The sequence below is a fragment of the Lagopus leucura genome, unplaced genomic scaffold (genome assembly GCF_019238085.1).
Source record: "Lagopus leucura isolate 7727_CA_CO unplaced genomic scaffold, USGS_WTPT01 Super-Scaffold_1, whole genome shotgun sequence".
Taxonomy (NCBI): Eukaryota; Metazoa; Chordata; class Aves; order Galliformes; family Phasianidae; genus Lagopus; species Lagopus leucura.
In genome coordinates, this window is record NW_024962250.1 from 28,765,700 (window position 1) to 28,790,342 (window position 24,643).

Sequence of the window (24,643 nt, forward strand, 5' to 3'; positions counted from 1 at the left end):
GTTTCTTTGCTTTTTGGCTCTTTAATAACAAAGGCAGATTTTGTTTTCCATTTTATAGTAAGCAACATGCCACTCTCTTCAGGTTTTCTGAGCTGCCTGACAAATGACTTGTCTGAATGGAACCCTATCATTTGAACATCACAGGTGCATAATCATGAGATATCAGAAAGCCCTGGAGTTTCTAAAAGGGGTCAGAATGTTTCAGTTATTTACAAGCATAAATTCCAGTCTTCACAACATATGCTGCAGCAACAGTGGAAGGACTTTCAGTAGAGGAAAATAAAAAATGAATAAAACAAAACAAAAACACATGATGGTATACAAACAAAACTGCATTTCATTTTTTTTTTCTAAAAATAAACATGAAATGCATCTCATATTGTTTAAAAATTCCCAAAACATCAGTTGTACAAATGTACTTTCAAACAAACTTTAAATGGTTTTAATCTTCAGCCAAAATCCACAGTGACTGTATCGGTTTTATCTGCAATCCAAATCCTTATAACAAGAGTCATGCCTGCTCATAGCCACAGTGACTTTAGATCTAGTGATGACTTGGAAATGCAGAGAAGCAGCTCTTACCTGTTCTTTCTTCATCCAGAGCCAAGAGGCATTTGGCAATGCACCCAGCAAGAGTACTTCTTCCAGGTCACATCAAGTCCTTCTTTGTCCAGAAATGTCCTCAGACACTTTTCTAGGACAGCTGTTTCTACTTGTGCTGATTGGGATCAGTGGACTAGTTCTAAACTTGCATCTAGTCATTATTTACGTGTCCAGCAGTATTTAACCAAGCTTAGACTTGTAACAAAAAAGAACAGAAAAAAAACGTGGAAATTGTGAAGAAGCAAATTAATAGGCTTTTTAAAAATTTTATTTTTAACATTGGATTTAATATAGAAACTCTTCCTTATTCTGTTTTAGTTCCATATTCACTTGATGTCCATCCAGACAAGACCAAAATTTTCAGAACACAACATAAAAGGCTGTGAAACTGCAATGGAAACTGATTGTACTCCTAAGAAAGAGACTTCAAAGGGGGAGATATGAGAAAGAATTATTCTAATGCACCTAATGTCTTAGCTCTTAGCACTCAACATGAAATCTACCTGCCTCTTAAATGCAATGTGTTTGGCAAATGAATGGTATTCACAGTGATCAGTCAGCCATAGCATTAAAACATCATAAGCAATATGGCCATAATAAGACCCTGTTTCAATGATTGTTGTTTTTTTGTTTTTTGTTTTTTGTTTTTTTTCTCTAATGTCAGAATAATTTAGATGCCTGGATATCTGAAGCAGCTGAATATGTGAGCAGTGAAAAATACAGCTGCTTTCCAACTCAGGAACACTGTTCTGGATTATTTCTTCAACATCTGGTAAATCAGATGTTCCTCTGAAGGCAAATACAATGGGTGTCAATGCACTTTACCTTGCCTTTGTGCAGATCAAGGTTACCCTACCACAAAGTCTAAGAACCTGATATTGATCGTAGATCTTTGGGCTGGGTCCATGTTGTCCTTTCAACTGGGCTGATGGAGAACAGTGAATAAGTTTCCTGTGAAGAGCCGTTTCCTTAGCATTAATGTCAACCAAAAGAAAATGAAGGTATGGTCTAAAAACTTGCACAATAAATAGAGAGAGAGAAAGAAAAAAAAAAAGAAAAAAAAAAAAAAAAAAAAAAGAAGTTAAACTAATAAGATACGAGACTTTAAATGACAGGAAGCTCCAAAAAAAGATTCATGTCCTTCTAAACCATGACAGTTTCCACAGAAAGCATCAGCCTCCTTAAAACTCTTAGGTTGGGGGGATTTATCATGATAACAACAGCGGTAGTTTGAGACAGTTAATCAAAATTCTAGCACTTACAACCCCTCTGTGGAAACTACAAATTTAAGAAGTTGAAGGCTAAACATTCAAGAATAAGCTTGCAATGTACATGCAAACAGTAAATTTTGGTTACGTGTTTCATTATCCTGGTGCCTTATAGCTTTTTAGGGGGTTATAACTTGACTATAATTACACACTATGTGGTAAAATCTGGCATTAAGAGAACTCTTTTCCATTTTCTGTTCTTAACAGAACATTACACACTGCTGGTACCGCATTTCTCACACAGGCAAGATTCTCAGTGAGTTTTTGGTGTGCAAGTGAAGCAGGCCAGGGAACCCATTTTGTAACTTTTAAAAACACTGTATTTCATACCACAAAACCACACTGCCCTTTCCTTCACTTATCTTCCATTAATTCAGCTTTTAGTTTGAGTTCACTCACATGGCAAAAATTGAGTAATTTATTCATGAACCAACAGAAATTATATACATAATTACATAAAGCATGACTATGAATGCTTTATTTCTGCCAGAAAAGCAAAATTTCACCAGAGTAAAAGGGAATCATGGTGACAGCATTAAAATTCATCACCAGAAACATGACATCACTTCCTCTTCCCCACACTGTGCCAAAAAAGCTTCCCATGTAACTTTTTGAGGAAGAGGTACGTAAGCTTCTCCAACAGTAAAACAGAGTAATGCTAATAAAGTAGCGCCCAACCTTGGGATCACTCTGAAAAGTCACAGCTCAAATAAATAGTTCTATTTACAGTCAACGTTCACAATTCCAGTTTCCAAAACTCCCATCCTGATTCTTAGCAACTCATTCCAGCACCATAATTTGCTGTTGCAGGATCAATGGTTTGTGATAACACATGGCCATTGTGATATTACATGGTCATAATCTGGCTCGGAATTCTCTTGATATTTATTTTTTCCTGTAGAAAACAATGTATTAAGTCTGCCATGTCCACAAGTCCACCTGCATTGCACAGAAAGAGCAGCCAAAGCCCTGCTGCTTGATGCTGTGCTCAAGAAGATGGTCTAGTGAGGAGAGTGAGGAGAGGGGAATCCATATATACTCTTGCCAAGCTGCAGTCGAGGTCAAAACACAACACACGGTGTTAACAGAGCACTCTGCAGTCACTGGATAGCAACCGCTGACTAAATCCCCTCAAAGACTGAAAACCATGAAGATTTATTGTAGCCACTGTGCCTGTATAAATAAACACATGTAGAATCTAGTGGAGATTCACTGCTCAGTTCAGAATTAAAGGGAATGTTCCTTCACATGGATGTAATGGGAAGAGGCAATTAGAATTTCCAGGTTGGCACATACATTAAGTATGTTTTGAGGTATACTAATTAGGCAAAGCTGCAAATCTCCCAAATTAGAAAGCATGCTCAACAAGGAGTGGAAATGAAATGCAAATACCAGTATTCAGACATCATGTAGAAGACAAGGGTGACTTTCAGCATTCTGTTACACAGGCACTTTTAAGCTATACAAGGTCTCCTGGCCTTTCTCGTGCTGTAGGTCCATGTTGCATTCAGTTGTGCCATATTCCTTACCATTATAGCTCAGATTTGCTTTATATCCTTGAGGGATATAGTCTGTGCTTCTCTGCAAACACTGATTCTATCTCCACCCCTCCCTACCTCTCCCCCACAGCCCCCCCCCCTCAACCCACCCAAAAAAAAAAAAAGAAAAAAAGATGGTTGGTTGGTTGGCTGTGGTTTAACATTTTCTTTTTCTTCTTTTTTTAATTATTACTTTATTTTACCTTTCAATTCTCTCTCCCTCTGGAGATTTTCAGCACAAAGCAGAGTACTGTAGCGACACAGGGCTCTACATTTGAAGCTATCAGAGTTTAAGCAATTGGCCCTTTAACTTTGTATTAATTGCTTACAAGGTAAAATATTGCAGCTACAGTTATTACCTTTGTATAACAGACTCTGTGTATCAAATCAGGGTAACCGTAACCCCAGAGAAACAATTCAACTGAACTGCTCTGTCTAGATTTAGTCAAGACTCACCAGGTCTCTGAAGTAGGAAAACATAAAGTATAAGTGGAATGAAACCCTAAGGGAGTAGAACACAAAACAAGAACTCTTTGGGTTTTTGTTCCTTTATGCTCCACAGTGTATAACCCCAGAGAACCAATAAATGCAGATGGAGCACAAAAAAATATGAACTCAACATTGCCTTTTTTTTTTTTTTTTTTTTTTTTTTTTTTTTTTTTTTTTATAACTTCTACTAATCCAACTGTTTGCTTCACGAGCCATGTAAGAAGGAGTTTGCGTGGTTTATATTCCCAGAGTCCCATTATGGTAAAGCTCAAAACCAGCTCACCAAAGTATTTGTAAAACTGAGGGGGAAAAAAAGTATAGATTTTCAACTGATAATAAATCACTTTGTCAGCCAAAATAATCTGACTCTGCTCTCCAGTATTACTTACTACAAGATGACAGGAATAAATACAGTAAACAGGATATTAAATAAAAACATGAGTTAGGGTCATCTAGATACAGATGGCACAAAGGGAGATATGTATCAGACTGCTCAAGTTGACTGCGTGGCAGAATGCATCTGTGCTCCACCTTTACAAGTCTGCTCTTCCTAGCTTCAAATGTCCCACACAAAAGAATTTCATAATCCTAAGCCACTTACTGTCATGAAGATGTGTGTGATGTATGGTCCTATTGTATAGTTATTCAGTTGTTACTCCTATAATGCATAACATTATCTGGAATAATTCTTCACTACAACAGTGAGCATCTGTAAGTAGCTTATGTTTCTTCTTCCAGTCCACCCTCCACCCTATCTCTCCTGTGAGATCTGAAAGGAATATTATTAATTCTACAAACAAGTTTAGGAAGGAAAGTCCAACATTTCATAGAACAGCACACAAACCAATTACAGCAAGAAACTGAACCAAAGTTCTAAAACCTTGGTAGTATGTCAATATCACAAATCATAGAGCACGTGTATATATATATATTAAAAAACAAAAAAATAAAAAAACAAAAAAACCAGCAGCACCAAATGAGTTTTTCTGGCTGTAAATTATGGGGGAGATAGAGACAAAAACAAACAAAAAAAAAAAAAAAAACCTGTTTTGGTCTCCTTCTACAAGAATTAACATACAGCACCACAATGAAACCTTTCAAAGTGCTTTTGTTGAAGCTGAACCTGTTAGAACATAGTGGGTATTCAAATCCCTCACGTTGCCTTTCCCTTAATGCACTAACAGAGAAAATAATGAAACTGTTTTTGTAGGATTTGCATTTTGGCACATAGGAATTCTCCTAATCTAGAAATTAAAATAATAATAATAATAATAATAATCCATCTGATAATGTCAATGAAACACAGCAATTAAAAGAGAGATTTTACTACTGTCTTCTTCACACCTTCCACCATTTCTTTTTCTACATTCTTGATACTTCCAGTGCTGCCTTCTCACTGCCTTTCAGTTGTTGGTCTATTCCAGACCCAACAGGACCTGATTTCATAGCATCCAAAAGGGAAAGCAAAGCCACTGGGTTTCTGCCACACACTACTGAGAAAAACAGTAAGACAGATACTTCTATCAACTAATGGTATAGATGCCATTTTTAGATCCAGATTAAAACTGCTTTTCAATTAGACATAAAATACTAAAATATAACTTTGAACATAACATTTTTATCTCTAAAAGACCTTCATTTCCATATAACATTAAGAACACATACCACTGACTGCAGGACCAAGCTCTGGTGATCAAGACTAGAGAAAATGCAGATACTAACTCAGGATAGGGCACAACATGACTTAAGAAGCAATCACTGGTGATTTCATCACAATCCTGTGCATAGAAAGCTTGTTTTGGAACACGGTTTTTGGATTCTTATGAAAAATGACATGATTTCACAGAACAAATGTTGTATATAAGGACATGTTCTGTGACCTGGAGCTTCCACAGTACTTGAGCACTTTGCTCCCACTGTAGAAGTCTGAAAATCTCTGAAGATGTGAACTATAATATTAAGTTAACTGGTGCTGGTTATCAGAAATGTATTCCAAACCCATCTCTTATAGCACCATTCAGTTTAACGTTCACATTGAAGTGAACAGGCTGAAATCCTCAATTCTGACTTCCAAAATTACCATTCCACTACACTTACACACATAAAATCCAAACAAAACTCTACCAAATCCCCAGTATAGCAGTGAGGCTAATTATACATGAGAAATAAGGAAAATATATCCATATTTGCAACACCCTTGACAATATTATCCTTAGACCTACCTTTTTATTTGGCAAATTGAAAACAGATTTAAAAAGGTAACAATGACTAAATACAAAGAAGACGATGGATTAAATATCCACTCAGTGAGACTTCTTGAATACAACTTGGGGAAAAAAAAGGAAAAAAAAAAAGAAAAAAAAAAAAGGAGAGAGAGAAAATATTCTTTTGAAAAATAATTTTCAATAATTTGAATGCTAATTTTCTGCTGGATTGCAGTGAATGAAGTCCAGATACGTATCTATAGCAGCAGGGCAGCATCTCCAAAATGCAGTAGTTCCGAAGTGCCAAACCATGGTATGTGTCAAAGAAGAAGAAACTAAGAAGTTTGCTATTCACCTTCCTTTCCCTGTAGGAAAAAAAAAAAAAAAAAAAAAAAGGGAGGCTACAAGTCTTCTCTCTGAGAGAGCAGTAGCTATGAAACGATAAGCCCCCTAAAGGACTAACTCATACAAAACCTCAGTTAATTTCTTCCACAGCAGCTATTCCTTCTACCTGGTACAGGGAGAGTTTGCTTGGCGAGAAATACCACATCTACGAAGAAGCACACATAATGTTAGGAAATGTCACCTGAGCAGACAGCTACCAGGATCCTCCCTGTCCCACTGACACCTATGGTACGCACTATGCTACACTGCCCATAAAAACTGAATGTATACTGAATGTGAGGAAAAGCATGAGGACAAGAAACACAGTTGTAAACTACTTCTAGCATCACTGGAAACAATGTTTGGAGCATTCCTATATGTCTTGTCTAACCCAGACAAGCTGCTGTATACAGGTGAGCTCAGGCATTTAAGGTAATTAAGAAAAATTACATTAATTAACCTTAACTGCTGATTGAAACACACAGTATGGAGGTTTCCTCATTGACTTCATACCTTCAAGTCATTAGCATTCAGTTTATAGAACTCTCACAGAGGAGAGGGAAGGCCCTTCTCAGCAAAACAATATGAGGAAGTTGCCATCTCAGAGAAGTAGCTCTGCCTTGAGATTTTGGGAGAGACGAGAAAAAAGGCCTAAGAAAAAAAGAATGTGGATTTTACAGGGAGAATAGATGCTTTTGCTAAGAGGGCCTCCCCGAAGGAAGAGCGAAAGGAGAGCTGCTTTCCTAACAGCGAAGGTGCTGTTAGAGGCCAAACATCAATTTGCAGCTTCTTAGCAAGCATCCCCGAGAGCAACATACCAGGGCTGCGCTTCAAGCTTAACGCAGCTGATAGCGGCTGAAGTTTATTAGGAGAGCTTTCAGATGTGGATGTAGTGAGATAGCTTTTCTATCAAAGGCAAACTTGTGGAAACTCAGCGGGACAAAGCTCCAGAAAGCAGAAAAGAGAGTGAAAAGCGCAAGGAAACACAGCAAAAGAACAAACGGGATGCTGGATTTGCGCTGCCTGCAAGTATTCCAGGTTTACGACCAGGGAGTACAAAGGTGGTGAGGGAGCAATAAAGGACATGGCGGAAAATAATAATAATAATAATAATAATAATAATAATAATAATAATAAAAAGGCATTTTGCCGCGGCCCTAATAAATTACCGGATCGTTATGACTGCGGCCTCCGCGCCTCACCTCGGGGAACGCGCAGGCAACCGCTCCACCGCTGCCCCTCGCCCAGGTTCGGCCCCGTCCCCCTCCGCTCGGTTCCGGCCGTGCCCATCCCGCTCGCGGCCACCTGCGGCCCGGCAGCCCTCGCCCGCGGCACGGACCCGGCACCGGCTGCCTGTGCAACACCTCCGCAACACATTTTATTTACACGAAATACGACTCGGGGTATTGTACATTATATACAGATAGTTTTCCCCTCCGACAAGGCAGAGCTTGTGCAAGATAGTAGCATCCTCTGGAGCGTATCCTACAGTCCACGGGGAGCGTCCCCCTGCGCGGCATCAGCTGTCGGAGTCCAAATCGCTTTTCCCGTCTTCTTGCCTCTTCTCCGGAGACGTTTTAGATGCTTTATTCCATTTTTGTGCATTTTCCGATTCCTCAGAAGACGACCGCTTTTGCCTCCTCCATTTCGCCCGGCGGTTTTTGAACCAAACCTGTTAAGCGAGGCAACAAAGTTAGAGAAAGGAAAAGGCCCTTCCCCGACCCTCCCGAGCCCTGGGCCCTGCCCGCCTGGAACCGCACGGACCCGCGGCCGCCCCCGTGTTCGGGGCTGTGCCAGGAACTTCCGCGGTGCGGCCGCCTCCGCGTTCTCTGCCCGCTCGCAGAAACGGGGACGTTCCCCAGCCCCGAACCTGTTCTCTCTTCGCGGCCGGCGGAGCCGAATTCAGGCATCTCCGCGTTTAAAGTGGAAAGGAAGAGAAGGGAAAGAGGGGATCGGAATACCTCCACTTTTTCCTCTCTTAAATGCACCCTCCTCGCTAGCTGTTCCCTGGTGCCCACGTCCGGGTATTTCGTTTCCTGGAAGAGGTTTTCCAGCGCTTCGAGCTGCTCGTCAGTGAAGATAGTCCGGTGCCGTCTTTTCCGCCGGCAGTGCAGCTGGTTGAGTAACTGCAGCTCCGTCCGGGACAAAGTGCCTACGTTCATGTAGGGCAACATCTGATGGGGAACAGGGGACATCAGCACCGACCCAGCGCCCTCGTAACCTACGAACAGACAGACGAGACGACGGGAGGCTTCGTGCGTGAGACCGCCGCTCCCCGACGAAGCGAGCCCGTTCTCCCCCGTCCCCCCCGAGCGCTCCCTTACCTGCTGGGGGAACGCAGGAGCACTGCTGGGCCCCCAGCGGCGGCACGGCCCCGCAACACGACGGGGCCACGGGAGATGCGGGCACATGCAGCTGCCCGTAGTAGTAGTTGTTGTAGCCCAAACGGGAGCCGCCGACCGCCGGCAGCGCCGAGCCGGGAGCCACAGCCCGGGAGTAAAATCCTCCGTAGTCGGAGGCAGCGCCGTAGAGGGAGTCCCCGTGCAGGCTGGGGAAGACGACGGGCGCGGCGCTCGGGGGCAGCAGCACCGAGTCCTTGCAGCGAGGTCTGGCCGCCAGGATGTTGTCGATGCTGAACATGCTCGCAGGCATGCCCCAACGCGGGCCGGGGACCGGCCGGGGGAGGGAGGTGCTGCCGGAGGCTGCGGCGGCAGTGGTGGTGGTGGAGGGGAGGGGGGAAGCGTGAGAGACGCGAAATCGAAACTTTCGGGAGAAATTTTGGAAAGGGATCGGAGAGAAAAGAGCGAAGCCTTTTCCGAGGGCAGCAGTCGGGCAGAGTGTATGTGCATGCGTGTGTGCGTGTGTGTGTGCGCAGGATCCACCCCTGGAACTTTCCCCCCTCGACTCGCGCCTGTTTACTGATCTCAGCCCGGAGGGCTGCACGGAGTATAATCCATCCGAACCTCTTCCCTTTTTTATACCCAGGCGACGTCATCCTGGATTTAGTTCCTGGTAATATGCAGATGACAAACAAAACCAGATTTGATTTTTCACCCACTCCCCCACCCCCCCCTCCACCCCCCGCGTTTCAGTTGGGAAAGGATGGGGGGGTTGCACAAAGGAGTGAAAGGAGCCTGGGTCTGTGGATTGAGAATTAATGAAATTAACGTAATCCTTTCCATTAGTGGGCTTTTTTGAAAGGCCCCAGATTTAGGTTTGATCTCTGCTGCGCCGGCTAATTGCCCGGGTTAATCTCATTAATGCCATTGTGCAGAAGCGGTTAGCAGGTCTTCGCCTTGTCTATTATGCACTACTTTACTAGTGTTAGTTCGCATTAGTGGGTGCAATTTCCTCCGTCTGAAGATCAGATTCATTATTTATACTTCGAATTGATCGAGAAACATGTTAAAAAAAAAATTTCGGTATAACCACGCAACTTTTCCCCCTCGAAGTGTCTCTGTACCACGAGGCGAACTTTACTCAGGGAACCGGTGGGGCACTGAGGAGTGCGCTGCTGTCATTTGCATTCTGTGCGCTGTGCAATATCTTCTGCTGAGTATGCGAACTATTTTTCTCCCTCTGTTCCTACATTACCTGGAGAGGAAACATTCAGACACTGTAAAATTTAAATTTTATTTTATGTTGTGTGTTCTCATCCACACAGGTATCGCTTTCTGTTTTTTAACGAGCCAGAATGTGGGAATGTCAATGACCGCTGCCATCTCACATCGCCGAGCTGGTAGGTGCTCCGATTTGCTTCTCATCTGCGTTCTGGTGCTTTTTTCTTTTCACTTTCTAAGCAAGAATAATTTCTTTTCTAACTTCGAAAACGAAACGTATAGAGCTGCGGCGATACGGAGAAACTTCGCCTATTTCATGTTCCGAGAATTTGAAATGGAGCAGTTTAAAAGTCCGTAAAATTCTCAGCTGAGACACTCGGCTCTCCTGGTAGCTGCTCTTGTGATTTGCAGAATACTTCGTCTGTCACGACTGTCACTGGGAATCCACAGGAGGTGAACTCAATCAGATTAGACTATTTACCCCATCAGCCCTCCATGACAGAAGGTAGGAAATTGTAGGCAAGGAATGAAAACAAGCTATTAATATCCGTTTACGAGGAACACATTATTTTTCCTCAACAAAGACCATCTTCGTTAGCGCTCACTCGCACTTTGTCCTTCCTTTCCTCGAAATTCCAGATTTTGTTACTGCGTCTGATATTGAACCAAACCGAAGACCTATGCCTATCAAAAGACGCGTAGGAACGTTAAGAAAAAAGGACCCCAGGACTCTTTTCTCACTTTGATACATAGCGATGTGACTAATAGTTACCATCGTTTCTTTTCCTTCATTTATTTACCTATCAATTTCCTTGCGCCTTTGGTATTTAGAGCTGACCTTCATGCGAATTTTACAAATTTGATGTAAAAGGAAAGAATTTGATGGGTAGTCAGTTTTTTCTTTTTCTCCTTTTATTGTTTCTTCTTTTCCTTTTCTTCTTCTTACTTTGTATACGTTCTGGGGTGGTTTTTGATTTGCTGTTCTGTTTGGATTTTTTTGATGTGTGTGTGTGTGCTTTGATATTGGGTTTTTGGGGGGTCAGTCGTTCCCTGGCTCCGGCCCTGCCCCGCGTATTACTTAATTCCCCCCCTCGCGATGCTCACTCACGTCCCAGCGGCTCCGCAGCCACGCGACCGCACCTCCCTGCTGCCTCCTCAGCTCTCAGCGGTGCGGGGGCTCCGGGTGGCCCCGAGCCCAGGGATACGCCGGGCCGGGCCATGAGGGCACAGCCTCGGGCCTCCGCAGGTGCCCTGAGGGCCTCTGCAGGACGGAGGGAGGGAGGAATGGAGGGCAGCGCGGAGATGTCGCCGAGACTGCAACGCTCACCTTCGTTGCCAATTTAGAAATGATTTTTTATTATGATGATTGTTTTATTTTCTCCAAGTCCTTGTCACTCCCGTCGGGGAACTTCTCGTTTGGTTTTGTTTTAATCTCCGAAGCCTTGCAGCTCGAACTCGGTGTCGATATCCACTTCGCAAAGGCTGCTCCGCAGTTTCTCATCTCGCACCCACTCCTCGCTAACTTTGCAGACGTAAAATTGTATTAACCGAACAGTCAGCGCTCACACAATGTCGGGATGAAATTGTAATAACAAATGAAACGCAAGCAAATTGTGCTGCATAGTGTTGCTAAGCAATTGTTTGTTACTGAGGGAGAGTCACAGCATGGGCTGAAAGAAAGACCTAAAGAGGAGTACGGCACCGGGCGGAACAAGCTGTTAGGTGGGAAATACAGTAAACACTGCACTGATTTTCAATATTATTACCCAAACACGATTTCATACAAAGTAATCACCGTACTCAAGTCTATGGAAATGCGCTCGTTGAGAAATCGGCCGGTATTTTTATTTTGAGGTATTAAGGAATAATTCTGGGGATGCAAAACGCGCCGCCTGCGGGGCGCGGGGGTTCCGCGGCAGAGCAGCACCGCGCAGCTTCCGCGGTCGCCCCGCGGGGCCGCAACGCCGCGGTCGGGGCCTCCCGGCGGAGGCTACGGAGGGGCTTCGGCCGCTATTCGCCCACCGGACTCCGGCTGCGGGGGAAGCTGAGGCGGATCAAAGGGTCTGCTCCAGCGCCGAGAGCTCCTCGGAGCTTTGCAGCACATCCCTCCCGTGCGAATGCCATCACTCTCCAGCTTTTGCATAATTACTTCGGGGGAAAAGGGGGAAAACAACAACAACAACAAAAAACCAACGGTACAATGAGAAATTACGGTAATTTGTTCCCAGAATAAACTTATCTTGAACTGATTAGGAAAGTCAGTCATTTTGAAAACGAGGTAGCGTTTTCAAAACGCGTCTCCCCTTTCCCCCCTTAAAGTTTCCCTCTAACAATATCGGCTTCTAAAGTTTTCATTCATATAAACTCTATTAATGAAGATCTTTTATTTAAATGTCAGGGGAATTTGAAATTTAGAGTAAATTATGAAGCATGCATGTCTTGCCAAGTCATGGGTCAAATGCATTTGTGAAAAACTGCTAAAAGAGCATATGGTTTTGAATTTTTCTACAATGACTAGTGTTTAAATAAATTGCTTGTACTGCTTAGCTTCATGTATAATTTTGACAGAAATTGGCCTATAGCCTTTTGATATGTAAACATTTCAGGCTTTTATGCGGTATAAAAAGACACTTGCTTTTTGGGATCAGCTAAAGCAGTCACCCTGTAATTCAGCATGCTGGCACCTACCATTACGTTCTTGCTACATTTCAACTTTCAAGTGGCAGCAGAACGGGAAAAGGAGAAGGGACGTTTCAAAAGCAATGTCCAATTGGAATTAAAAATTGCAAATGAGGTGAGAATGTGCCACTCACTCTCTGATTGAAATGGACAATCCATAGCGTTAGCGCGAACTTTCTGTCTTGTTTTCTAAGAAACAGACACGAATCAATGAAAACACTTCAATACAGTTCAGACCTGACTTGCAAGCACGTCTAGGTAAGAGAAAGGAAAGTCAGACATCTCTCCTGAATGTATTTCTCTGAGTTCTTCCACTTATTCTTGGTTTGTAAAAATTAAAACGGACTTGTGTGTATGGAATGTTGCACACAAAGTATATCGGCATGCCACAATCCATGGTTTTGCCATTCAGCCAGCTGTGCGTCCACTGACATTTCTTCAGTTCCCAAGTCTTTTGCAGGTATTACTCCAGTAAATATCTCACTGACTTCAATTCGGGTTGGGTTGTTTTTTTTTGTTGTTGTTGTTGTTCTTCCCCTCTCCCTTTTATTTGTTTATTTATTTATTTTCCCTTTCTGGTGAAGAGCAGTGTAGAACCATAAGGGCTTCATCACACAGAGCGCACAAATAGTAGGTCACTCAGTCTTAAGTCTCCTTAAACTGAAATGATTTTGTGAATGTATATAAATCCAGCAAGCTACTGAATAAATCCATTTATTGCTAATATATCTGTCTCACATAAATAAACCTCCTAATGTTGATTGGATGGATAAGCCTAGCCCAGTGCGAGACAGAACAGGACCTGGAGAGTTGCTTGGTGCCAGACAGCTCAATGTGTTTATTTCCTGTGTGCTTTAGCTGAGGCTAAGCTGAAGCTGGAAAAAGGTTCAAATGAGCTATATAATTTCAATCTGTTACTGTAGTAAGATCCGTATTTATTGTATATGTCAGTTTGTCATACACTCACTTCTCAAGATACACTGCCCCTTTTGTTAGTGTACAGTGATGATTTTTTTTTTTTTTTCCATAAATGTAATGAGTCAACATAGACACATTCTGTTGTAGGTGGTTTGGATGTTTTAGAAGCTTAATATGTTATGGTTTCAGTCTGATGTGAGGTTTTCTAATGAAGAAAGTATAATCTCTTAAATAAGTTCATGAATGTGAACAAAAGTGAAAGATAGGGTCTTTCTTCCTTTCTTTCTTCCTTTCTTTCCTCCCTTCCTTCTTTCTTTCTTTCTTTCTTGCTTGCTTGCTTTCTTCCCTTCCTTCTTTCTTCCTTTCTTTCTTCCCTTCCTTCTTTCCTTCTTTCTTTTTTTTTGCGCAGGTTTCTCATGTACTCCAACACATATCATGCTTAGCAAACTAAGGTTTGTATCATTGCTGATAAAGAACAGGAATTACGAGACATCTAAACTGTGCAGGTCATTGCAAGGAAGACTCTTTCAAAATAAAGTATATTTCAGAGTGGACAGTGAGAAAAAATTTCTGGTCCTTGATTGCACTCACAGGAGCCAACAAGAGGGTTCCCTGTTCCATGGTCATTTGCCTTCCACTAGATGCAGTCTGGTCATAAACTCAAAGATGCTGTGATCAGTTCTGCTTAGTATCAGTAAAGTGAGATGACATCAACATTAAGAACAACAATCATGCCAAAAGTTGTGATGCAGAGGCTGATGTAGCAGTCTCTTGAATGACTCACAATTTAGAAGTGACTCCCTATCGTAGGACAGACAACAACCAAATTTTTCCCTGAAAACTGAACCATACCATAACAATGTTCTCACAAGCTTCCAAGAGAAGGTGACTTCACTCTAACATTTCAGTACTTTGGTTTGTCTTTGTAAGAATAATTCTAATTCCCTGTACATACTGTTACATATAGCTGTGTATAGGTATGTGCATCTAATCCCTACATACATTGCCTACATTGTGTTAAACACAGTATCTATTTGGATCTCTTCCTATGCTAGGTTTTTACTAGTATAAATACAGCAATTTAAAAAGAATAATAATGATAACCACACACACACACACAGAGTAAGCCAAAATAATGCTTTTTTGAGTGACAAACATAAACCAAACTAAGACCTTTGTTGGTGAACTGCCTTTTTCCAGTGATTGAACTAAGTTCTTGGATCATCATGTAGCACACTGGATTTTAAACCACAAGAGATCCTGAGCACACACAACTACAAATCAAGTCAACAGAAATTGTGTGTGGTCAGCGATTATCATTCTACACAAGTATTATTTCCTTGGCTAAAGCTCTTCTTAATGCCACCAGACATAGTTAATGCCACCAGAACCTCTCCCCTCTCCAGAAAGGCCCTGGGAGATTACACCCAAAGTAGCCATTTATTTGTAATGCAAAGAGCCTCAAAAGGATTTTCTAGGGAGTTAGAGAAACAAAATCAGCATTAAAAATAAATAAGGGAGCCACAGAAAAGGCAGCTATTGCATTGTTTTCTTTAACATATTCATGAAACATACAGGTTATTTTGGGGATTTTTAGAGTTTATATGTATCACTCCAGCATAATCTAGTTGCTTTACTCCAGTGGGACTGGAATTACCACCCAATTCTACACCGAGGGAAGCCTGTTTGCTAAGTGCCACCGATTTTGAATGAGAACTGAAAGAGAGAGAGAGGGATCTTCCAGCTAAAAGTTACATTATCATTGCCAAACACCATGTAACTGAAACTTAATAGAAGCCTTGACTGCTTTATTTCTGGAGTGAGTGAGGTGTGCCAGATACTGATGAGGAAGATTTACAATTTTTAAAAAAGAAGAAATTATATTAAAAATGAATTCTTGCAAAGGTCAAAAGTTAAAAAAAAAGGATAATTACAGTAGAGAAATATAAAATGAAAGGTAATAGTTTTAATGGAAGCAAGACAAATATGCCAGAAGGAATTACAAAATTGCTGCCTTGGTTAGATGTTATTTTGAAATAATGAAATAAACAATATCACCATAATTGGTTGCAGTGACCACTGGTTACACCACACAGATAAAACAGGGCCATCCAGTTAAACAGCTGAGGTAGAAGAATGATTATACTTACCTACTAATGCTCTCGACCTTAACATAGGTCTCTAGATTAAATCATAGCATTCTCAGTCAACTGTATCCCCAGATGAATTCTAATTCATGCATTTAGGGGGAAAAACACAGTCTGTTTACAACAAAGGTCATTTGTGGAATGGAACACAAGACCCAAATCACTGAAGGACAGAAGTATGAAGCTATGTTTATACGACATTCTAAAGCTTGGGTTTGTTTCTTCTTAATATTTATAAAGCTATTTCTATTTGTACTGTTAGTACACACAAGAGTTTTAATACCTTTCTGAAAGTTAACGGAAAATTTTTAAATTAAATAGGATTATCTTTGAAGTCTAGATTAATTGATGGCTTTTCCCTTGCTACTCAACTTTCACCAGTTCAGGACTGAAGTTTCAGATTCCATCAATGTTCCTACAAGTTTGAGAACTTATAGTTAAAACTTTATACTTCGGACCTGATCAAATGAGACAAGGCATTTTTATAATTTGTGATTATAAAGTATTCAGGGGAAACAACAGTGTCAGCTACTCCAGTGAACCAGAATGTTATGTCAGTATTTATCTGTTCATAGAGTCATAGAATTTTTTGAGTTGGAAGGGACCCTTAACGGTCACCTAGTCCAACTCCCCGGCAATGAACAGGGACACCTACAGCTCAATCAGGTTGCTCAGAGCCCCATTCAGCCTGACCTTGGATGTTTCCCCCTACATTTTTGGCTGTCCTTAGAATCAGACACTTTGACCTCTGAATACATTTTTTCTACATATTGTTTCCATGCAGTCTGGTCTTCAATCTTTTGGTTTTGAAGGAAGTTCAGTTCTTTTATGATAATTCTGAGTTTTCTTGGAGGATTTGTTCCAAAGTTACTGAAAAGATATGCAAGACCATGGATTGGGCCCAATGCCTGTTTCAGAAGGCTGTTGCGGTGTGTAGCTAGATATAGCTCTGGATCAGGAACTTAGCTGAGAACATGCAGCAGCCAGAAGACAGGGATAGCTCATGTTTCAGAAGTTTTACCAATTACATCTTCTTTTTTATGTGCTGACGTGGTGTTACATACATTTTTGAGAGTGAGGACTTTTGCCCTTAATAAATTATTTTTTGAGAGGAAATAATGACTCCTTCCCGCTCTGCCTCTTGCAGTATATATCAGCATACATCAGCAACAGATTTGGAGATTAAATATGCTCAAAACTTCAACAGATAGACATCAACATTTCCTAGGCCACTTCTTTGTTGTGCATTAACCTCAGGGCAGTAAATACACACTAGGTATACCACACTGTGAAAATCCAGAGTGCTCAAGATACTTCAGGACAGACTGATTAATGAAAGTTTGTGCACATCAAATGCGAATTTATAGTCTGTCTTGGTCTACACTAAATCTGCACTTGGAAAACTTTTTTCATGCCACAAGTACTCTGCACCTTTCAGCTATCACATACCATGTGTACCAGAAGCATTGCACAATGGGCATTAAGAAAACAGTAAGCTGCAGACCTATATCAGAATCCTACTGCATGCTCTTTAAGAAATCCAAGTTTAACAGACAAGGAGTAACCTTACCTTAAGGCTGTATGGGCTTTTACATCGGAGTACTTCACCTTCAGAAATCACCTAAGGATAAAGAAAAGCACTTCAAGCTTATTGAGGCTATCTTCCCGGGTCTTTTCAGAACCCTTTTAGCACAGTGCCACATGTCATTGCCTGAGCTTCAGTTTTGTTGCTCTAGGCTGTTAAACTTGATGTTTGCAACAAAATCTGCTGTTTGGAACAGGGCATGAAGACAGATTGAAACAGTAGTTGGTGGCAGCAAGGTTTGTCTGTATTCATTGCTGTTTCATGCATCTATCTGAAGTGCTGTCTGTGATAAGTCATTGAAAAACCAATGATGGATGTGATGTTAAGGTCCAGAGTGCCAACATTCTGTAATGCACATTAGACAAACTGTAAAACAGCTGAAGGAACTTTCAGAATCTTTGCAACCCAAAAAGTTCCCCTATTATGGATGTGCTCAGTTCATCCAAAATGGGTAGCACACTCTTCTGGTTTCTTTTGATTGTAAAGTATTTTCTTTACAATGACTTTTGAAGTCATTGATCACCAGATGACTAATGCCATAGTCTAGCAATCAGTTTAAAACCCACTAATTTTAGGTTCTCCTAACCTCAGCCTGCCCTAATTCAACAAAAGAAGACTGACTCATGTTGAAACATTAGCAGAATTTAGGGAAACCAGAACATAATTATAAATATTTTCTACAAATATCCCCCACCCTGTACTCTGGCTCCAACAACTGGATTCTTAGTACAAGGACTATTTCAGTATGAACTTCAGGCTCTTGAAAGAGCTTTGCTAATATAAATTTACTTTCTTGTGCATGGCTTACACTGACTTCAAAACTGACTATGGCTAGTGTAAATGTCGGTTCAGCAAGGCATTTGCTCAGACAGCCTTTGAATTGTGTCTTAAAATCCTCTGCACTGCAAAATACACTTTGCTGTATTGTGCATTTTGAGGCGTATGGAGAGATGAAAACTGAAGCATCCACTCTACCAAGATAACCGTGGAGTTAGCCTGTGCACAGCAATTCCATCAATAAATTTATTCAAAAATCATTCATTCTAGGGGAACTCCAGCATTTGCAAATTTAACATCAGGAATTCTGAATCTGTGGTTGGATTTTCTGCCTGTTTACTGAATACTGAACAATTATGTGTTGACAGTTCACGGAATGTTAGAAAAATAATAGTCTGTTCCTTTCAGTGACCAAACCACACAATTCTAGAAGTGACTGTGATATTAAAGATGCCAGTCAGATGCTATGACAAATGATGGCAAAATGTCACAATTTTTGCATTTCCTCAAGTCACAATAAGTTCCCCCTGCCCCAAATCCCTGGTCACCTCACCTGCTGCTCTCCACCCTTCGGTTCAAACTGAGGTCTGATTTCAAATGTTCTCAAGCCAGACTGGTAAAAACATGCTTTTCTCTGATGTGGCATTTGCAGTGTTCACTTAGAGGGATTTAACTGAAGAATTGCTCTTCTTGAAGCTTGAAGGAAAATAAAACTATGAGGAAAGTCAATTACTTTCACTAAGCATTGCATCACATTGAAGAGAAAAAATAAGTACCACCAGAAACAGCTCTGAGGTTTTTCTATTAAAAGCACTCATTGCTATGTAGCACTGTATAAACAGGGTAGAATAAGAGTCAGTAAAAGCTGTTCAGGTCAGGGAAGAAAAACACATTTAACATTCATGTCTTCCAACACAAGGCTATAATGTATAAACACATAAATACACATACAGAAAAGATCATTACATTTCAGGCAAGAAGCAAATGTCAGTGCATTTGAGTTTATAGCACTAACAATCAGCTCAAGCAGCCACAGATTTCTTCCTTGGATGATGTGGACTTTGTGTAATCATGCTGTGTTTGCAGTGCACCCTGTGAATTAAGTAATTCAGAATGCCAACCAGAGAAACTTTCAGCTGCAGGCAATAATCCTCAAGGGCTACAGCAAGCGATTTGACTCCAGCTAAGATCATTTTCATATCACTGGTCTATAAACTCCACATGCTTTGCAAGATTAAAATATGATTCAGTGCTCCCAGAGGCCGCTGGAAAGTCTGTGCCACTGTCTAGCAAGGGTGAGAACTAAGATCACCCCCACACTTTGCTGTCACTTCATTCTCTGAGACTTTTCTGGACGGAGCAGAGAAACCTGCTGTGGTATGGGAGAACTCAGCTGTGCACGGGGGAAGCTTGAGCCCCTGAACTACCCACACTGGCACCACACCGACAGCGAGAGTATTCCAGCAAATCTTCAGCACCTTGGGTTTTAACGGGTGTTGGGTTAGGTTTTAATTCAGATTACATTGCAAATACCTTCCTGTGTGATAAAGGGCTAATTGCAGGAATAGATGGAAACCACAGGGCCTCTAGGGGAATTAAAACTCTTAGGAAAGCTGTACTTAGCCATAGGCAAATTATCTTGTTGTTGACACTGGGTGTAAACCACAGGTCCTCCTATTCCTTGTTTGCCAACCTATTTACTGCCCTGTTGAGCATAAAAAGAGCTAAGCACTTTAATACCATTACAGAAAAGTCTGCTAGACGACCTGCTGTGCAGGGTCCAAAGTGTCACTCTTGTTACTGAATTCTTGTTCAGTACTGACCTTTTACACTACAGTTAAAGTTGTGGTGATAGAACAAATTTTCAAGTAATTTGCTCTACCTCAGGCAAGTTGCAGGATATCGACATCAAGTCAGTGTGATTTAATTTAAAATGTTATTTTGAGATAGCCTTTGCACTAGCTGAGCATTATGAACTACTGATGGATGTTTTTACTGTGTTTATTTTAGCTGAGTTCGGCTGTTTTAAGAATGATTCAAATTAAACCAGAATAAGCCATTCTAGAACTGAGAAAAGCCAAAAAGAATTTGGCTTCCATGTAATGACTTGTACCAATGTAATTAATTCAGTATCGAGAAAACATAAGAGCATTTTAGTTGTCAGACAAACTGAAAAAATGTATTCTTGATACAATTTAAAGAAATGCTTTTGGGGATTACTTTCTGCTAATGTATCAAAGGATTATTTCTAAATGCTGAAAGTATCAGAGCTACCTTTTACAAGAAGTGGGCCAAAATTGAAAGAACAGATTTGAACTCTTGAATTTGTGGGTTGGAATGTAATTCTCACACCTATTTATCCAGCCTTGCCAGACTTATTACCACCACTTGAGCCCTAGGAGTGAACTTACTTTTACAGCTTAGTTTCCTGATCAGATGCAAAATTGGAATATGTGTATTTTATGGTTTGGGAGTAGGCAGAGCCAAAACTGTGTAGAGCACCATTCCACTCAAGATCAAGTATTCTCATCAAGATCACTTAATATCTGAGATCTTCCATTGGAACTTTATTTTGTTGAAGATGCTTGTGGGAATTTAACATGATGTAAGTGAAGCATAGCTTAACGCAGATCCAACACAGTCTTCAAACTCTGTCTCTGCTTATTCCTCCCAGTAGCTGCAACTAGTCTGGAAAACCAGTTGATCTGGCGCCAATTGCTCAAATAAGTGGTTTTAGCAAAATTTAGTTTCTGAGCAATTTTTTAAAGCAAGCTATTCCTCCCACACCCCTCCTAGAAACTAATTTTTAAGGCCACCATATATTTTTTCTTTCCAAAGTAAATGTACACAAGCAAAAGTAATCCTTACAGCATTAAAAACATGGAAATTAGAGAATTTAGGACTTCAAAATGTACCTACTTGAGAGACATTTGGGAAAACAGAATATACACTCACTATGAATAAAAGCCAGTTGTTAACCAGTACAAACAATAGTAACCTAATCTATTTTTCTTTTCAGGAACACTGGTATCCTATCAAACACCTTTGCCTCCTGTTATACAATTCTACCACAGCAATAAAATCAACTGTCTGCAACAGTTCTAGTTCGTTGTATGGTTAATACCAATAATGTACTCAAAATTGATGTTTAACAGAGTGAACTGATTTGTTGGAGTGTTAACAGCCACAGACTTTAACTAATAAACAGATCATTAACTGCTGGTAATAAACAACTTGCCAGGATCATTTATTATTTAAGAACATACTTTGTCTTACAAAAAGATAGCCCCTTTTAGGTCTGTGTGTGACACCTTTCTGGCTGTCACTCAATGTGTGAGACAGGCAAAGCTACTAGAAACTATCTGCCACACACTAGATCAAAAGACATTAAAAACCACTGTTTTTCATCAGGAAACAGTAGGAGATAAAAAATATTAACTCCTTCTACTGTTTAATTATATAATCAACATTTTTACAAAATTCTTTACAATAATGTCTCTAACTGCAACATGAATAATCTAATTTCCAGCACTGATTAAGCACTGTAACTTCTTCACCCTTCTTGCCATATGGAATGCCACTGCTACAAACATTTCCTTCTGGAGGTAGTTCACTGTGGGTTATGCTATTTATGTGTGAAGAGCTTTCATAAAGGAGAAGAAAGGAAGACAAGTAGAAAAGCCACAAGGATTTTGTTCTAGAATCAACAAGAGAAAAATAAACTTGAAATTGATTTTTTTTTTTTTTAAAAAAAAAAAAAGGAACTCCTGTGAGGAGTACAGGCAACCCAGCCTTGAGCAGCCTGCTCAAGATGTCTACTCAAACATGGGAAGGATGCAGATGATGTCTATCAAAGGTCCTTTCCAACCTCAACAGTTCCATGTTTCTGTTATTTTGCAAAACTAAGGTCCAGGTAACAATTTAACAATTTAGAAGTATCATACAATTATTCTGTATGATGGCTGCAGATTTACCAGTTACAGTAGAAAATCTTTGTTTTTCTGCCAATCATCCTGAAGCTGTTCTATTTGTAATATAATAAAATTTTTCATATAATAAGATGGACTGATAATAATAAGATGGACATATAATAAGATGGATCCTCATCCATGAAAGGAGTGAGGATAGGCATAGTAACTCAGAATACTACAATACTTTGCTGAAAAACAAAGACACCTAAGATTTACTTATTGCTACAAAAATTAGGCTACCAAAACCATCAGATGAAAGTGCCCTAGCCTTTCCCCTGCTTTACTTCAACAACCTCATTACTCACTCCCAGAAATGTATAACCATATATTCTGAATAAAAGGTAAGAGCATATCAGCGATACTGTCTGCTATCCAGATTTTAGATGAAGAGTCATGTATTACTATTTATTTTTCTAGTGTCTCCCTAGAGACATCAACAAAAAAATACGAGATTATTTTGGTAGGTAGTATGTAAATAAACTACACAAATGCCCCAAAGATATTACAGGTTGTCTGCAAACACAGTTTCAATAGAATGGCAACCCTTAATAATTAACTTTAAATTGCCTCTGAGACATACATAACACTTTAATCATGGACAGCTTACAAAGTTCAAGGAGGCCTTCTTAATTTCAGATCCTTTAAAAGTGAAGAAATGCCCCTTTAAGAATTTTTTTTTGTTTATTTTATTTATTTTAACATCCCTGTGCAAACCAAGGAGAAAGCATTTTAAAGTCATCATTAAAATAATTCTGATCTTAAACTAATATCGCAAATTGGCTATTACTAGCAGTAAGAAACAAATACTGTATTTGCATGCTGGTAGGAAAAATGCTTCCATTTAATCGCTTGTGGAAGAAGCACTTTATTTATAGACATACTGTGCAGAAGGAAATTTGTCTCTCCTACCATATAATAAGATGCATGGCTTTCTGCCAGAATGCTGCCTATCCCAGGACGTTTGGTGTTCCATATACCAAGAATGTGGAACTATACTGCCTATAAACAGAAGAGGCTTATTTTTTTCCAAGGATACTTTAAGACATGCTTTTTCTTGGATATAAAGTTGACGAATTAGTGCAGCAGTTACGCGGTTGCAGGAGAAGGAACTTTCTTTTGTATATTCATCACCAGCCACTTTAATTAGCTAAGGGATTGCTAAAATATTTCTTGCCAGTCTTCCTTCTCCCATTTACAGAAGATACTAAAAAAATCCCAACCTCCTGGACTTTCTGGGTTTTTCAGAGTAATTCTCAAGACTCGAGGTATTACTTACACAAGCATTTCCACTTAGCAGGATAACTCACATAAATAAGGATTGCAAGACGGGTATTTGCTAATCTGGGAGAAACAGTGCATCCAATTAATTCCTCTGTTTATTTAGGTAGGAGTTTTAGCTCTTTATTATCTTCAGTATCTCTGACCACAGCAGAGAGGGGTGGAGGTAGAAGGGAGTTAAAGATGGATTTTTGAAGGGAAGCCATAATTAGCTCAATCCTTGGATTGAGCTCAGGAATGTTGTTACTGCTAAATAGTTCCTTAAATGGAGCATTTATAAACCAGAAGCAAAGCTGTAATATTAGAAGAAAACTCAAAACAAAATAATTTTAGATGCAGAAACCGCAAGGTTAATGCCCTGGCACAGTGACATTATCCAGTCTACAGGACAAGGAAGGAAGAAGTGTGTGACTGATGGTAAACCAGTGCATTATACCCAGTTGGAGCCCTGGTAGGACTGGGAGACCTCAGAGGTTGTACCCCTCTGAAACTTCTCAGAATGGTGCCTGGCTCCCACATGGGGCATGCGTGGCCCTGCTGCTACGTGCCCCATAGCCATCTTTGGAAACTCTTGGGTTTCCACCCAGCCACATCCTCTCCTTCTACTTGCCCTCCCCAGCAGCTATCCTGTGAGGGATTCCTGCCCAAACAAATGGATATGAAAATGTTTGGCCTGGGAGCAGCCTGGCTCCTTGTTGCCTCATCTTGCAGCCCTCCCACAGCAGACGTGGGGCTGAAGCCTACCTCAGGGCATGTTCCAGATGCTCTGAAAATAAAACTATGTTTCATGTCCACTCCTACACAACCATGTCCTATCATGCCCTGGACTCAGCCCAGTCTATTCAAAACAGATTTTGGCTTTTATCACACAATCTATAGGCCTGATCCAGCTACCAAGGAAACCATTTGGACTTAAGGACAAGTTCAGGACCACAATTACTTTCCAAGCAAAATAAATCATTAAGCTATGATGCAGAAGATTAATGCCCAGTCTCCATGCAAAACTGAATTTAATCATTGTACATCAGGGTATTCGGGGACAACATCTATTTTGTAGCTTCATTAAAAAAAAAAAACAAAAAAAAAACACAAGGTATCCATAGCTTGTCCAAAATTTATTTTCCACATTTCAGATTTTTTTTTTTTTTTTTTTAAACAGACAAACCTTGCTTGTACTGTAATATCCCAAGGAAGCTTGTTAAATGGCTTTCCAAGGCTATACGATCTTTATTAAAAAATTAT

The 24,643-nt window shown here is 40.5% G+C and overlaps 1 protein-coding gene and 1 long non-coding RNA gene across 2 annotated transcripts; one reads left to right on the forward strand and one right to left on the reverse strand.

Moving 5' to 3' along the window:
• Positions 1–7,811: 7,811 nt before the first annotated feature.
• GSC (goosecoid homeobox) lies at positions 7,812–9,390 on the reverse strand. The gene is made up of 3 exons (XM_042873543.1): positions 8,811–9,390; positions 8,448–8,707; positions 7,812–8,158 (listed from the first exon to the last, which is right to left on the reverse strand). The coding sequence occupies exons 1-3, from the start codon at positions 9,136–9,138 to the stop codon at positions 8,006–8,008; spliced, it is 741 nt and encodes a 246-aa protein (XP_042729477.1). The 5' UTR covers positions 9,139–9,390; the 3' UTR covers positions 7,812–8,005.
• On the forward strand, positions 8,363–11,192 carry LOC122181185. Its single transcript, XR_006179375.1, has 3 exons — positions 8,363–9,092; positions 10,151–10,225; positions 10,329–11,192. It is a non-coding gene; the product is annotated as an uncharacterized LOC122181185 (long non-coding RNA).
• The last annotated feature ends 13,451 nt before the right edge of the window (positions 11,193–24,643 follow it).

Bases quoted from the DNA above. Each gene is read 5' to 3' on its own strand.
- GSC (XM_042873543.1), bottom strand. From the start codon at position 9,138: ATGCCTGCGAGCATGTTCAGCATCGACAACATCCTGGCGGCCAGACCT. The intron at 8,708-8,810 runs GTAAGGGAGCGC...GTCTGTTCGTAG, and splicing joins CTCCTGCGTTCCCCCAGCAG to GTTACGAGGGCGCTGGGTCG. The intron at 8,159-8,447 runs GTATTCCGATCC...CTCGCTTAACAG, and splicing joins TAAGAGAGGAAAAAGTGGAG to GTTTGGTTCAAAAACCGCCG.